Here is a 16702-nt window from a genome sequence, read left to right as displayed (position 1 = left end):
CCTCACAGCTCTGGTTATACAGGCATGCACTGTGGCTATGCATGTGACTGGCTTTTTATGTGGGTGCTGGGGATTTAAACTCAGATCCTCATGCTTGTAGAGCAGGCATTCCTACTCTGAGCCATCTCCCCATCTCTAAGGTGGTTTATTTACTTGTTTGTTTGCTTGCTTGCTTTGACTTTTTTGTTTTGTTTTGTTTTGTTTTTGTTTTGTTTCTTTGGATTTGGTTTTTTCAAGACATGGTTTCTCTGTATAGTCCTGACTGTCCTGGAGCTCACTCTGTAATACAGGCTGGCCTCGAACTCAGAAATCCGCCTGCCTCTGCCTCCCAGAGTGCTGGGATTACAGGCGTGCACCACCACGGCCCGGCTGTGCTTTGGCCTTTTGAGACAGGGTCTCAATACATAGCCCTGACTATCCTGTAACTCAGTATGTAGTTAAAGCCTATCCTCGAACTCACAGGGAGCCTCCTGCCTCTGCCCCCAGAGTGCTGGTATTGCAAGTACATGCCTCCATATCCAGCTAGAGATGGTTAATTTTTAACAAATAATTCAGTCCTTTAAAAAAAGGACTTCTGGAGCGTTAACTGAGGTGGTAGTTATTGTGTTTTGTCCCAGAATTTTGCACTCCCTAGTGACATCCAGAATAATCTCACGTGGTGATTCACAAGGTGACTGTCACCAGCCATAGATAGTGTGAGCCGGGAGCGTGCCTTCCCAGAGGTACTCTGTGAAGCCGGGGCACTGGTGTCCACAGGAGAAAGGCACAAGTTTTGGGAACCTGGCTTTGCACTCAGTGCTCCGCTCCCCATAAGCTGGCCTCCTCTGCATTAGTTTATCTAAAATAAAATAAAGCTAAAGCATGATTCAGAACTGCTTTGGGATGGCAAAACCATGTGAGGGAGTCGGCAGTTCTTTGGGCCTCAGTTTCCCTAACAAGATGAGAGCAAAATTCCCTGCCTCTTAGTTTCCTGGGAGAAGACTAAATCTGAGTTGCCAATGGCTCAGAGTCTGCAAAACACTAGAGAGAATTTACTGAGAAGACATTAGAAGGAATAGGGAAAATATTGTATGGCTTCATTTACGTGAGGGACCTAGAGAAGACATAATCCACAGAAACAGGAAGTGGAATGGGAGTTGCAAGGGGCTGGGGGAGGGACAACCAGCTGTGTCTCCTGGGTGTGGTTGCAACCGAGGAAGATGAAAACGGCCCGTGGGCGGACGGTGGTGATGGCTACACAGTACTGCAAGACTGGACTTAAGGCCACTGTGCCATGCTGGAAATGAGTAAAATGGTAACATTAATGCATATATATAATGTTACATATAACGTTGTATATACTGCCACTTAACAAATGAATAAATACCAACAAAAGACAAAAGATAGATATGGACATAAATACAAAATAAGGACTGAGGGGGTAGAGCAGATGGACAGACCCGCTCCATTTAGAGACAGGTGCAATGAGTCAACAGAACACAATGACAACGAAGGGGTGGGTGTCCACAGGCATGAGGAAGAGGGAAGAACAGAGATCCTGTCCTTCTGGAAGGATCCCTACAAACACATTCATCCTTCTCTGGCCATCACAAAGCATTCTGGTTATCGGTTGCGTTTAAGCAACTATCTCAGTACCTCCCCTGTGCACCATTCGTTCAGTTAACTACTTACTCAAGGCTTATTAGTGCCGGGAAGCACTGTAAGTGTAAGCATCACATATGCACACATAGACATAGCCCCAGATAGAGATATTGGCTCTTGGGGCCCAGTAGACTCTGGAGATCTTGACGGCTGGCACCTAGACAACACTCACTAAGTACCAGGTACTTTGTAAATACAGTTTCATTTGTGTTCTCTTCTTGATAATATTCGAGGCATCTATGACAGCCCTGTGTAACAAAAGTGGGGTGTGGGGGATCAGGCCTGGTGAGGCCACAGAGCTTATTCACTCCATAGCAGAACCAGGATGAACAGCTGTGGCTCACCCCAGGGCATCAGCGAACTCGGAGGAAGAGCACAGGAAGGCAGGAACAGGGAGGGTCCAGCCTCTGTCCTTATTTTCAGAGAAGTGTGGCAGAGTATGTAGCATGGTGCAGAGCAGAAGGCTTAGAGGAAGGGATGTGCAGTCACCCATAGGGCAGGGCTGGGTTATGGACTTTGTGGTGACAGCAGATTAAAAAGAGAGCTCTGGTGTCTTGGAAAGAGGAACCGATCTATTTGGGCGGCTTCCTGGATGTGAGGGAAAAGCAATGTCAAGAGTTCAGGCTGGGGGCGCCTTCCAGACCCACTGTCACCCCACTGTCACTGACAGGGATAGGGTGCAGTGGTGGGAAGGAGACAGACTCGCACCCTACTGTCACTGACAGGGATGGGGTGCGGCAGTGGGAAGGAGACAGACTCACATATGTTCTGCCTCAGTGGGCTATAGGATCTGTTTCCTTCACTCATGCACAGACTGATGGGAAATCAAGTGTTCACACACAGAATGCCATTGGCCTAGTCAGCCCTGGGGGGGGGGGGTGGACAGTCCCCGCAGCCTACCTTTGTCCCGCTCTGCGGTCCGCAGCCTGCCTACCTTTGTCCTGCTCTGCGGCTTCACTCAGCTCGGGGAGCTTGAACCCCGCCAGGTTCTGGTTTCTCATCAGGATGTGTTCCTTGGTGAGAGGAAGAAGGGACATGGTTCAGGTGACAATGCAGGGCGTAATCCTCAGGTACTAAGAACTTTAGGGATAGTAAGGTCCCCTGGATAGGCATGCAGCTGCTCTGGAAGCAATTCTTGATGGCCTCAGTGCTGGAAGCAGCTTCCTGTCCTGCCCTTCTGTGTAAGGGACAGTCCTTCCTCAATGATCTCTGTGACACCTCTAGACAAATGACACCTGAAAGTCACTGCAGCAAGCAGAGCTAGGTTGGGGGTGTTGGAGGACCCCATAGGCTACCCTTGCTCTAAACAACCCATGTTAACTATAGCCCTCTGGGATTCCTGGGTCCTTTCCTGGCTCCTGGTGACATCCAAAGGTTCTTAGCCTCCCAAGTGACAAAAGCCACTTGAGTGACAGGCCTTTGGGTAAAGAGAAAGAAAGGGGGTAACAAAGAGTTTCCAGGATCCAGAGAGAATCCAGGCTATGCCTTTGCTATATACTTAGCAAGCCAGAGGTCCACAGTCCCTCAGCTGCCAGCACACTGGACAGGGTACAGAGGAGGTCTCAGTGCCAGGCCAGCAGGGAGTGTGCGCTTCCAGGTTCTCCGCGACTTCCCTTGCTGGGTGAGAGTGGCCTGCAGGGATATGGAGGGTGCTGAGGGAGTGGCCTACTCTCCCTGCCTCCGAAGTCCATGAAGATGAATCTCCAGCTGTCTGGCTCCTTTGTCTTCACTTGCCTCTACAGATGAGAGACACAGACCACTTTAGGTGGCTCTGCCCAGCCTTTTTCTAAGCTACTGGTGTTGGAGGGTGGGAGTTCTATGTGAATTGTTTGTCTTTCTAAGCCTCTACTCCAGAACATCACAGAAGATTAAGATTATCTATCTGTCTGTCTGTCTGTCTGTCTATCTAACTATATATCTCTACATCTATCATCTATATATCAATCTATCATACACACACACACACACACACACACACACACACACACACACACACACATATATATATATATATATATATATATATATATATCATCATCATCTCTCTATCTCTGACTGGCTTCAAACTTCCTATATAGCTGAACATAACATTGAATTTCTGATCCTCCTGTCTCTACCTCTCTGGTCCTGGAATTACAGGCATGAGCTAGCACTCCACATGATTTATGTGACTCTGGGAACCCAGGGCTTTGTGCATGCTAGTAGAGCACTCTACTGACTGGCCTGCACTTCCTCTCTGAATCTCTCTGAACAGCACAGTGGCATGTTACAATGAGTCCTTGCTTAGTAGACACTCTCATCAGATACTCTCGTTTGGAGAGGGAGTGTAACTGGTCCTCCCTTCCTGGCCTCAATAGAAGAGCCTGGGGACTTTGTCCTACCCCGGCCCTAATACCCAGACTCCCAGTCTCCTTGACCTGGATTGAGGTGACCACCTGAGACAGAAGGGACTGTTTCAGGACCTTTGATCCAGTTAAGTCCTCTATTTTGCACTCTGATCTCCCCTTTACCCATCCCCATCTGGATATCCCCATCTGGATATTCTGTCACACATTGTATAGCAGGGCAAGCCCCTGACTGACCACTCTTCCTAGTTTGATTACCAATGGATGTTGGAGACACGAAGAAATTCCCCATGGAGGAGCATCCTCTTATAGTCATTGTCATAGTGATACCTGGGTCTAAGGCCTTTGGTTAACAGGTACCAAGAAGGCAGGATGGATGACATTACAATGGAAAGCCCACTTATCCTGGTTTTGCCCAATCCTGCAGATGACCAGATACTCCATCACCAGATCTAGCTGGAGAAGGAAGACAGCTCAGGATAAGGAGTCCAGGTGGCCAACTTCCCTTGAACTGTGACTACTGTATTTCAGGGGACTTGTATACATTAACAGGAGCAAAAGGCATCTGAAGCTGGTGCTATGGAGGTGTAACACTGATGGGACTGGCTTCTCAGGGTCAGGAAGTTTGGAACGTCATGAGGTCAGAGCTGTCTTGCCCGAGGACCCAGCTTGAGTGCCAGCGCCGTAGCTGAGGGGGCTCTGGCCCGCACACACTGTGCATCAGGGCAGGAACCCACCTCTCGGAGCTTGGTCAGCTTCTGCATGCGCACTGGCTGCACTTGTATCTGGAAGTCTTTGAGCCCAGGTGGCTTGGCTGGCTTGGCTTTGCCTGGAAATCGCTTCTCTTCTTCTGCCAGAGGCAGCTTAGCGAGCACCTTTTGCAGCAGGGGACCGGGTTCTTCGGGGCTACTGTCCCAGGAGACCCCCCGAATCAGAGGGGGCCGGGACACAGGGGGCCTCAGCTCAGCCTTGGAGCCAGCCTTGGGCCCCATAGGCTCTGCAGCAGAGCCCTGTCCCTGGGAATGTGGGGAAACAGTTCCTCCTGAGCCCTGGACTGTGGTTCTGGGCAGAGGGTTGCTGTCCCTGGCTGTCTTCAGGAGCTGCCTCCCCAGCTCCATCTCAGCAGGACCAGCCTGGGGACTGTTCAGTGCCATTTTCCCACTGATGCCTGCTCCAGAAGCCTGAGCCATGGGCGTGGCCTCCACGTGCTGAAGGGGATCAAAGTTTTCCTTTTGTTCTACTGTAAGTTCTTTGGATTTCTCCACTGTGGGAGAGCGAGGAGCCAGTCTGCCTTGAGACACTTTCCTCTGGTCATTCTGCTTCCGGTCAGCTAGCCCTTTGGAGACATTCTGAAAGAGACGAGATAGAGCTGGGACCCTGGAGGTAGGCTGAGGACACTCAGACCTCGACAAGAGTTCATTTATGTGTCTATGTGCACATGGGGTCTGAATCTCCCTTACCTCTCCCCCTCAGACTTCCATCTCATAAGACAGAGGAGCCTTCTGCTTACACCAGAGCCCACCCTCTACTCACATCCAGGTCCTGCTAGGCTTCTGAGACCACATTCCCCACATTTGAATCATGGCAAAGTGAGCAAAGCACAAACTCACAGGCTCTCCGGGGCAAGGCGAGGAGACACCATCCTCATGGCCCTTTTGCTGAAGAAGAAAAACACAGGTTGGTAACAGTGGGAAGAGGCTGCTCCCTCTTGAAGCTCAGCAGGGTGTAAATGCCCCTCCGCCTCCCTAATTCAGGGGTTACAGAGGGTCCAGACATGTTAGGGACAAGAGATCCAATGGCAGAGAAATGGCATGCCCGTGTGTTGATACCTGTGGTAATGCTCCCGGCAGAGGGGACTGTGGGCCACTGCATATGTCCAAACCTGCAATGGGCCAGGGCAGGTAAGTGATGCCCACCACCTACTCCCCTGCTTGTCACACGCACGCATGCACACACACACACACACCAACACACACAGACACACACGCATATACACACACCAACACACACAGACACATACACACCACATACACACACACAGCAACACACCAATGCACACACCAACACACACAGACACACAGAGACACATACACACACACCAACAAACACACAGACACACATACACACACATACACATTGACACACACAGAGACACATACACATATACACACACCAACACACACACACCACACACACCACACACACCAACACACAAATGCGCACACACAGACACACACAGACACATTGACACACACACAGGCACATACACACACACACAATCTGGCAGCCAGAACCACTGTTGCTGCTCACATGGCAGCACTGAAACACCATAGAAACCAAATAAGGAAACTGAGTCATAGGGGACCTTGAGGTCTGATAATCAGGAAGCATCTGTGAATGTAGGATCCTGGGCTTACCTTCCAGCTCTGACAAAGGCAGACTGCCCACTCCATTGCCTGAGGGTGTGGCTCTGGACACAGCCCAGAACGGAAGAGACCAACATGCACACTGGGCTTGAAGATGTAGTTCAGTGGTTGAGTGTTTAGCTAGTGTGTGTGGACCTACGTTCAAATTCCAGCACCACAGAATAAACAAAAAACAAGAGTCTGCTTTCCATGGCCTAGGCCCTATCCTCACTCTGCCTGTCCATCTGCCCCTTCCCGGCCTGGAGGGGCGGGGTCAGCCTCACCTGGTGGTGTGGAGATGGTGAGGGAGCTGCTTCTGGAAGATGCAGGAGAAGCTCCAGGGCTGAGGTTTGGAGAAACAGCTGTGGAAAGAAACGCCAATTGGCTGGCATTTGTGAAGAGCTAGGGCTTCTGCCACCAAACAGATGATTCTCTCAGGGAGATTTCACCCCGGGAACCCAGACTGCCTTGTCAAGGTCAGGGGCTGATCTGAACCACCACAGAAGATTCTTATTACAACCAACTTTTGATACAGCCAGCCCAGCAGAGGGATCCTCAGATAATTTCTAAGACACAAGGTCACATTCCTTAGCCTACTGGGCCTGACATCAGAGAACTTTCCAGAATCTGAGGACCTGACATTGCTTGACAGGAGGAGCATGCAAGGCAGTATTGTCTGGATGCCATAGGGCCAGTCTGATTTCCAACACTCCTTGTCCTCCAAGGCCACGGGGTGGCAAAGGATCCTTGTCTCTCCTCCAGAGTACCAGGTCCGTGGATACCAGGCTGAGGGAGCCCAGGATGGCGTCCTCAGACCTTTGCCTGGTGATGCCCACCACAGACAGGGTCTTCATAGGGAGAATGAAGATGTTAGACTCTGTCATGCAAGGTTATACAAGGGCCAGTATGTATGGGAATTGTGCAGGGTTTCTCTGCAGTAGAGCTAAGGACCTAGATGTTCATGAAGGAGAAATGCTGAGATCAGATTAATAATATGGGCATCATGTGGAATGACATTTGTCACACATGGGCAAATCCCAGATAGTCACACATAGGACTAGAAAGCCCGGGTAGGTGCTTAGGACTCTGGAAGCTGAGCACAGAGGCTTCTTGAAGGGGGTTACCTTTGCAAGGCTTTTAGAACCTGGAGGCCAAGAGGACAGGACACTCGAAGCCTGCCCTCTTGGAAACAAGCTTATCCTGCGGCTGGAGCCCAGTCCTCCCCTCCATTGCCCCACTCCAGCCTCAGAGGGGCTCAGGATAGAGACCTTCCTACTGTTGGCTCTCCCCTACCTGATGGGGAGTGTCCGAGGCTGCTCCTTGATTTCCTCCCGCGGCGGGTCAGGAACCGCTCACTCACCAACTTGGCTTCTTCCAGAAGCGCCAGGTTTTTCTTCTTGTCCTCTTCTGAGATGCTGATGTCTGGCAGCTGGTCATTTACCAGGTCAATGACGTGCCCGGAGGGGTCTGCAGAGAGAGATGAGCTCCCACTGAGAGCTATCTCATCTTAGAGGCCCTGCCATCTAGGAACTCAGACAAATGACTGGACAGGGGATATGAGGACAGACTGACTTCCTCCACAGGCTCCTCTGGCTTGTAGCTTCTGTCAGAAAGGTTCATGAAGCCCCCTTCAATGCCCAGACCTGTCCTAATTCTGCTTTGAAGGGAGGCTATCCAGGAGCCCTGCCTCATGCTCCCTTCTTCCTGGGATTTCTTCTTTCTGATCTGTTTCTTTACAAGTTAGTCAGTGTGTAGCTAGGAGTGCAGATCAAAGATGCCCCATACCCAGGGGCAAGCCCAAGATCATCTTTCCCTTCCTTTCTCCTTCTCATACTTCCCAAACTGCCCCATCTCCAGAAGTACCCTGCTTGAGCTAAGTAGATGACACTATGTCCTTGCCAGATGCTCAGGAGATAAACAGACACCTCCTTTTTCCTCAGTTTCCATGTCTAAGACCCGGCCCAGGCATAGCATTTACTTGTAAGTGTCGCTGGGACCTGTCTCCATTCCTATTTCTCCTCATAAGCTCCCTGCCTTCAAGCCAATCTTCAGGTCCATTGCCTACAGAGTGACCTTTCTGGAAGCTTTGTCTGGTCATGTCATTCTCCTGCCTCATCCCGTGGAAACTACTCAAAACCAGGGTTACACAAAAACCTGCCACCAATTTTGCCGGCTCTACAGCCTCCTTCCAAGACCCTGTCCCAGCTCCCGGTCGGCCTCTCCTGCCTCTATTCACACCTCGTCCAGCAGTATCTCTTCATTTTCACTGGGGAAACCCTCTGCATCACCATTAAGTGACGCAGGGGGAATGAGCCATCCCCACTCACAACTCTGCTTCAAGAAGCAAGGCTGAGTGGGAGTGGGTCTTAAACCAGCTTTGGCCAGTTGAGCAATGCCATCTAGGCAGCCACAGGCAGGGATCGGATAGGGATGACCACATAAGGCTAGTGAGAAGCGGTTTTGGGAAATGAGAGGGAAGAAGGGTGTTACAGATAAGACAGGGGCGTGGAGGTGCAGCTGATCATTTGTTCCCATGAATAGAAGGTCTTCCCAAGAAGAGAGCTCATATATGAAATGAGATGAGAGATGAAACGGTACAATAACTAATAACCCAAATTAAGTACTCGGATCTGCAGTACCTGAAACCATTGACCCTGAAGGAGGAGCAGACAGTAATGGAGGTAGACTACAAGAAGGCAGGGGTGGGGGTGGGGTGGGGGGAGAACACTACTATTTTGGAGTAAGCTAATATGAATTGTGGCTCCATAGTTTTCAGTGGTCATCACACACACACACACACATGGCACAGCATCCAGTTGCTACAGTACTCTAGGTGGCTCCTGCTTCCCACAAGTCTCTTCTTCCACCCAGAGTGCCATCCCTCCCTCCTGTGTGTCTGTATCTTCAAGGAGAAACTCAAATACCACGTCCCCTGGAATGCCTGCACGTCTTTCCTCTTTGGGGAGTAGTGGGCCCCTCTTACCTTGGCTTGCTAAGTTCTCTCATGAAGGTCCTTTACCAATTCTATCTACTCACTTCCCAGCCTCCTTATAAAGTGTAATCAACACTGAGTACAAAGACCAAGTCTATGTGACCCCTATCCCTCAATGGACCTGCAAAGGTGTGAGAGCCCATGAGTAGGAGCCAGCAGGGATCTGAGCAGCCAGCCTTTCACAGCGGCACACTCCCATTGGCTGTGTAGCTGCCCGCACAGCCGCAGGACTCTGGTCTTTGAGCCCAGTGCTGAACATCACTCAGCTGATCACTGAGCACTGGAACTAGACACCATTTCTTCTGGACCCAACATGGAGGGGCTGATCTCCCCTACCCTTTGGACTTGAGGAGAGGGAAAGGGGCTGAGTCCAACCAAGCTCAGGCAACTCATGCTAGCTGCTCGAGTGCATGCTCATATCGACCCAGCCCTTACCCACAGAAGTCAGCGAAGCAGTGGAGACCTTCAGGTGTCGGTGGGAAAGCCTGCGGTGGGGGCTGGGAGCCCTGAAAGACAGAACATGGTCATCCTGTTAGGAAATCTACTGAGAGATGGACAGATGAGATGACTGTACAGTCTCTCAGGGTCACCCAGAGCATCACCTATGGCACACACAAGGGTCCTCTGTCACCTTGGGAGCATGGGAGATGGATGACTTCCCAGGCTCTACCCCAGGCTCCCACATTAGAGCCCCTGGGAGGACCAAGGGCTCAGCAAGTCTCTCTGCCATTCTGCTGCTCACTCAAGCTATCCAAGCCCACTCTAAGGGATGAAGTCTTACTACAGTATTCACTCTCTCGGAGGACCCAGACTTTATGCTAGAGCTGTCTTGTGGGAGCCTTACCAAACACACACGGGGTCTGGTCTAGAGACACAGATAATTTATTTTTGAAAGGGAAAATAAAAACACAGTTTCACTGCCCTGCAAAACATGGAGCTCTGTTTAAAGACTTATTTTTAATTATAGATGTGTGTGCCTGTGTGTACAGATGCATGAGGAGGCTAGAGGCGTCCGATTCTCCTGGGACTGAAGTTCCAGGTGGCTGTGAGCCACCTGATTTGGGTAGTGAGAACCAATCTCAGGTCCTCTGCATTAACAGTGTGTGCTCTTGACTCCTGAGCCAACTCTCCAGCCCCATGCAGCTGTCTTCTGCCTGACGTAAGCATTTCATTTGGCTTTCCCACTCCTCCCACATGGATTATGCATGTGTATTCATTTCTTATATGGTCCTTGGTGTTCACTCTGCTCTTGGGCCTCTACCCTTAATCAGTGGATGAAGAAGCCCTTGACATGCATGCTCACTCTGCCCTAGGATAATTACCCTCTTACATGTGGTGTTGCCTGTCAAACCCAGGCCTTTCACTAGTGAGGCAAGCACCTTCTCCCTGACCTATATCCCCAGCCCTGAGGATTACCTTTTAAATTTATTAAAAGTGATATCCAGACAACCTTTTTCCAGTTGGATCAATTCAGAAACCTGTGGTAAGGGAGCTGGGCAGTGACATCCTGTGATGGTGATTCAGTGTCCCTCCCAAAGGATGATCTTCCATGAAGAGCCTCCTTGGCCATGGCAGGATTCGATAGTTAAAGATCCACACCTTCCAGGCTTCTGTGGGAATGCCTGGGCTGATATTATGGGGCATTTCCAGGCTATGATGCCATGTACTGTTCTTAAAATCTAGCAGTGTATACAGGACCGAATCCAAGAGCAAGAGCATCATTTTGGGAAAGAAGATAATGGGGGAAAATCCTAGGTTCTCTTTCCCATTTTGAAAAACTGCTTTGATAATATGTATTTTTACTCTTGCGATAAGGTCCCTTGTATCCCCAGGTAGATTTGAACTCATATAGCCAAGGATGACCTTGCAGTTCTGATCCTCTTGCTTCCACATGAGTGCTTGGGTTACAAGTGTGCCCCACCATGCCCAGTTTATGTGATACTGGGCATCAAACCCAAGGCCTAACACAACCTTGGTGAGACGTACTCTACCAACTGAGCTACACCCCCCAGCCCTCTTTGAAGTATCTTCATCAATAAAGTGATTCAGAGAAAAAGAAAGAAGGAAATATTTCTAGAAATGCAGCTATTTGATTCCCACAAAGCATTGCTCGTCTGTGTGCCTGGGCTGCGTACCTGTTGACCAGGTTTTTGTCAGTCTCTCCTTCAGGTGAACTGGCATCCCCCGTCAGGATGATTGTGGGAGGGCTGTGAAACAGTCCTGCAGAGGGAGAGTCCTGGTGGTTTCGAGCAAAACACAAATGGAGTTAGGCCTGGGCTGGGGGGGATCTTGCAGGGCCTGGAACTGTGGCATTTCCAACAGTGTGACTCCCAAGGCCATTGTCAAGGAGCACCAACTCTGCATGTTGGTTTGTCTGTTTCAGCCTCATTAAAATATAGTTGAGAAATGAAAATCACATATATTCAAGGTGTGATGTTTGATGTGAGTATAGATTGTGACATGGATACAGATGAATTAATGAACGTATTGACCACCTCAGTTTGTTCTCTCCCTCTCTCCCTCTCTCCCTTTCCCCCTCTCTCTCTCTCCCTCTCTCCCTTTCCCTCTCTCTCTCCCTCTCTCCCTTTCCTTCTCCCTCTCTCCCTTTCCCTCTCCCTCTCTCCCTTTCCCTCTTTCTCTCCCTCTCTCCCTTTCCCTCTCCCTCTCTCCCTTTCCCTCTCTCTCCCTCTCTCCCTTTCCCTCTCTCTCTCTCCCTCTTCCTCTCCCTCTCCCTCTCACTCTCCGTCTCTCTCTCTCTCCTTCTCCCTCTCCCTCTCACCACCCATGAGAGTGGATGAGAGGAAAGAAATTTAAGAGCAGTGGAACCCATGCTCTTAACCGCTGAGCCTTGTCCCCAGCCCCTGTCTCCGGCTTTTGGAATGGCCCTTTTTAAACCCGCACTTCTTAGAGCTCATGGTGCAGCTTTAACAAATTCCCAGTATATACTGGGGCTGAAACAGGGATTTTATTTTAATTCATTGACACCCTGATACTTTCCAAATCAATCAACAAGAAAACTTCAGCTAGAGAAACCTGAAAACATAAAAATGCCAAGTAATTTGCCGGCTGTAAGTGCCTGTAAGAGATAAAATAAGCACTTCCTCCCTCTAGCGGCCTATGGCCTATGGTTGGCTCTAGGCTGTTTGTCCTCATACCCGGTGGAGCTATGATCCCCCTAGGCGCAGCTATGAGAGGCGCTGGCTTAAAGGACTGTTCCAAAGCTTCATTCATTTAACCTCTCCAAGAACATAAAAAGAGAATGAATCTTGAGACGGGGTGCAGACAAAACAATCATACACATAAAATTAAATTTTAATAAAAGAGAAGGAAAAATGAGTTAACTTCTTCCCCCACCTCTTGCCCCCTTTCTGTCCTTTACTTCACACATCACACACTCCCAACACCCATTTGTGTACCTTCCCGCCCAAATCTTCCCCTCCTCCTCTCTCCATGTAGCCATTCATCCACCTAGCCACCAATGCATGCATGCATCCATCTCTTCCCATGCATCCATCTCTGTGGAGCTACAGAAATACATGAGTCATTCGTGTCTCTTCCCCTGCCCACGATTTATCCACATCCCTGCCTCTCTCACAATCATCCATCCTCTCTCTAAATATCTTCTTTATCCATCAGTAAATCCATCTCTTTCCCTGGATATCCATTGATTTACCCATTCATATATCTCTTATCCATTCATCCATTTGTCTATCCCCTTGTCTCCCTATCCGCTCACCAAGTAATCATCCATTTATCCATTAATCTCTGCCATCCTGCCCATTCATCTATTCCTCTATTTCCCTTTCATCTATAAACCTATCAATCATCTCTTCACTTCTTTCTCTGCTATCCATCCATTCATCCGTGCACTGCTCCCCAATCTATCACCAACCTCACCATTTACTTCTCTCCTCCATTCATCTACCACCCCACCTCCCCGCCCACTCCCTGAAGCAACTCTTACTCATCATCTGGAGACTGTCTTAATGCCTGCTTTATATTTGACTTACACCAGTTTACAAACAAGTGTTGTGAGGAAGGGCTTTTTCTGGGGAGAGAGGGCTGCTATGCTGGGAGTGGCAAGATTCTCTTTGTGCTCATGAAATTTATGAGCATGTACACGCCTCTACCTGCTACTCTATCCACTTATCCAGCAAACATTTCTGGAATGTCCACTGTGGATCTGTGCCATGTCTGGGGAGACAAAGAAGATGTAAGCAGAGCTTAGATGCTTTCTGTTAGCAGACGGCTTACAGGGGAAGGGTGGAAGGCCCGTTCCCTATAAGCCGACACCTATAAGGTTAGCAGCCTTCGAGACACTGGAGGGAGCTGCTTTCTGGTTGGCATTTTCTCTGCCTTCTGGGACTTGCTGGGACCACAGGAACCTTTACTTGGATAGGGGACAGAGCAGGAGCTACTCTCCTGATAGGGAAAATCAAGCCAGAATTGATCAGTGCTACTGCACATGTAATCATGAACACATGCACACTATCAAGCTGCTCACAACCCGAAAGGACTGAGGTCAACAGGAGGAAATCCCTCTAACATCCTGGTAGATGTTCTAGATCTTCTCTCTCTTGTCACTGTATTCAAAATACAGAAGTGTTCTTTCACTAATTGGCTTACAGAATGATTGAACAGACTGGAAACTTGTAGCTTTCTGCCAAGCTGTATTGTGGAACCATTCCTGAGAAATACAGACTGTTTTCTTTCTTTCTTTCTTCTTTCTTTCTTTCTTTCTTTCTTTCTTTCTTTCTTTCTTTCTTTCTTCCTTCCTTCCTTCCTTCCTTCCTTCCTTCCTTCTTTCTTTCTTTCTTTCTTTCTTTCTTTCTTTCTTTCTTTCTTTCTTTCTTTCTCTCTTTTTTCTTTTCTTTACTCTAGACTGGAAACATGGGAGCCCTGGAGTGCCAGGGAACACTCAGAAGAATTTTGCCAAGCTTAGTGTAGTACAAATACCAACCCTTCTCCCACTTGGAGCTCCTAAAGGAAGAGAAGGCTCCAGAAAGCTTGATCCTGGCAGTATGCTATTGAATGCAGAATACAGGATATATTATACAGAATATGGGCAAACCCCTGGCTTGGGGACTGTAAGAGCCTCAGACTCAAGGGTCACCATATTGGGCCATAATTTCTTCTTACTGGCTATGTGACCTTACACAAGTAACCTTGTGTCTTGATCACCTTATCTAGATCACAGAGTTTCTATGAAAATTAAACAGCTGAGTGGAGCTCAGCATTAAGAGTGTTTGCTGCTCTTCCAGAGGGTGAGTTCAGTTCCCAGAACTCCTGTCTAACAGTTCACAACTGCGTATAACTTCAGCTCCAAGGAATCTGATGCCCTCTTCTGGCCTCCAAAGGCACTGTGCTCAAATATGCATGCACACACTCACTCATACACTCAAACACACACACACACACACACACAAACACACACACACACACACACACACACACTGTGATGCTTCTCCATTTGTCACTTTGTCTTTGTTGACACCTCCCCTGGTTTTTGATGTCCTTCAAACAATCTTCTCTTAGCTCTATACACGGCACACTTCCTCAGGGGGGTGTCTCTTTCTCCAAGGAGCCCTGAATCTAGATGAGCAGAACACACAGCAGGAGGGAAGCAGGCTGGAGCAACACTGCTTGGGACTCTTGTCCCTCTTCCTGGTGTGTGGACCCAGCCTCCCCAGGGGTCCATCGCTCTTCTCTGGGGGTCAGCCAAGCTTGTGGGGCTGTGCCACCTCCAGCAAGCTCTCTCCGATCATAAGCAGCAGGTCACATTTCATTTCCCTCTAATAAATCTTATAGAAACATTTAAATGTTTATTTCACCCATAAATTCCCAAGGGTGCATGACAGTTTCCTATGCTCCTGAGCACAAAGGATAAATATAGAACGATGTCACAGATGGGAATATGAACTTCAAATCCTCAGTATTCCATGACTAGGTCTGGGCTAGGACTCTTTAGGAACAGCTCCAGGTCTAGCCCAGGCAAGTGTGGGGAGTGTGGTTGCTGTAATGGCCTTGGGTGACAGTGAGACAGAGACCCTACTGAATCCATGTGAACAGGAGTGAAGCTAGATGGACCTACAATGAAATCTCAGCTGGATGAGCCCAGGGAGGTATTTCATTTCTCTGATCTTGGTGTTTATAAACATCAAATGGAGCTAATACTCCCCTAGACTGGCTTCAAAAATAAACACAGATAAAGCAGAAGGAATGATGGGGGGGTTGGGAGGAGGGTGCACATTGTTTGACCATATCTGCAGTCTATCTGCTATAGCCTGGAAGGCAGGCAGGGACTCCCTTGGGAGGGGAATTTGCGCTCTTAAGTCAAAATAAAAAGATTCTCAGGGGACTCACAAGTAAATGATGATTCCTATCAAGTCCCAAGGCCATGGGAGAGAGGGTGAAGGCTTCTGTGGGGCATGTAGCTCCTCCTTGTAAAGCATGAGGAACATTTTTGCCCCACAACCCTGAAGGCTTGCTGCCTAACGTGTGTACTCCTGTCTCTGTCAGTCTGTCAGTGTGCACTCAGTTCCCAGCAGGCAGAGAGCCATAGTCATCAGATGTTCCTGCTCTCTTTAGCCCTGGTCTTATTCTCAGGCTATCACATGTGGATCAGTACACAAAAGGAATTGATCATGCTTTATAAAATGTCGTTCAGTTAGCCAGACAGACAGACAGACAGCCTTTCATCCTACATCATCTTCTGTCCTCCCTTCTGGATGCTATTCCTGCTTCCACATCTTTCTCTCCTCAATCTAAATACCCAGCTACCCAAACTGTAACAAGATCATCCATCCATCCACCATCCATCCACCCAGGCATCCACCCAATCATCAGTCCATCCATCTATACATCCAATCATCCAGCTAGGATCAATCTTCCGTCCTTCTTTCCCTTCATCCTTCCCTAAGATCCTACCATACTCTAGGTCTGTGCTAAGAGTAGAGATACATGTGCAAACGATGTGACCCCTGACCCCAGGTTTCTGGAATACCGTTTAAGGAGAGACAGAAACAGGACAAGCCACTCTATTGCTCACAATGGGAACTGAGGATGGGCCACCATGATACGCCTTCCTCACTGTGATCACCATTTCTGAAATGCATTCTACTTTAATTGAAGCACTCCTACAGCTTGTCTCGTAGCTTTTGTGCTGTGACAGCGGTCTTGACTCTTCTTTCCCAAGCCTCCTCTCCATCTCACCCTAGAAGATGAAATGCCAGTACCCGCTTGCTCCCCACACTTGAGGCCACTGGTGCTCATTACAATGTCTTTACTGGCAAGAGGAGGCAAAGAGGACAGAGTCATAT

At 49.0% G+C, this 16702-nt stretch overlaps 1 protein-coding gene across 4 annotated transcripts in view; it reads right to left on the bottom strand.

Annotated features, from left to right (window-relative positions):
- Positions 1-16702, bottom strand: part of Irag1 (inositol 1,4,5-triphosphate receptor associated 1) — a 133774-nt gene that overhangs the window by 51166 nt on the left and 65906 nt on the right. For all 4 annotated transcript variants that reach the window (XM_052201216.1, XM_052201208.1, XM_052201206.1 and 1 more), the window contains 8 exons: positions 11519-11619; positions 9819-9889; positions 7685-7858; positions 6676-6753; positions 5816-5868; positions 5597-5644; positions 4724-5335; positions 2576-2654 (listed from right to left, as the gene is read on the bottom strand). In XM_052201216.1, coding sequence (XP_052057176.1) covers positions 2576-2654; positions 4724-5335; positions 5597-5644; positions 5816-5868; positions 6676-6753; positions 7685-7858; positions 9819-9889; positions 11519-11619 — 1216 coding nt within the window. The remainder of the gene's footprint in view (positions 1-2575; positions 2655-4723; positions 5336-5596; positions 5645-5815; positions 5869-6675; positions 6754-7684; positions 7859-9818; positions 9890-11518; positions 11620-16702) is intronic.

The sequence above is a fragment of the Apodemus sylvaticus genome, chromosome 1 (assembly GCF_947179515.1).
Source record: "Apodemus sylvaticus chromosome 1, mApoSyl1.1, whole genome shotgun sequence".
Taxonomy (NCBI): domain Eukaryota; kingdom Metazoa; phylum Chordata; class Mammalia; order Rodentia; family Muridae; genus Apodemus; species Apodemus sylvaticus.
This window is presented reverse-complemented; position numbering and strand designations above follow the sequence as displayed.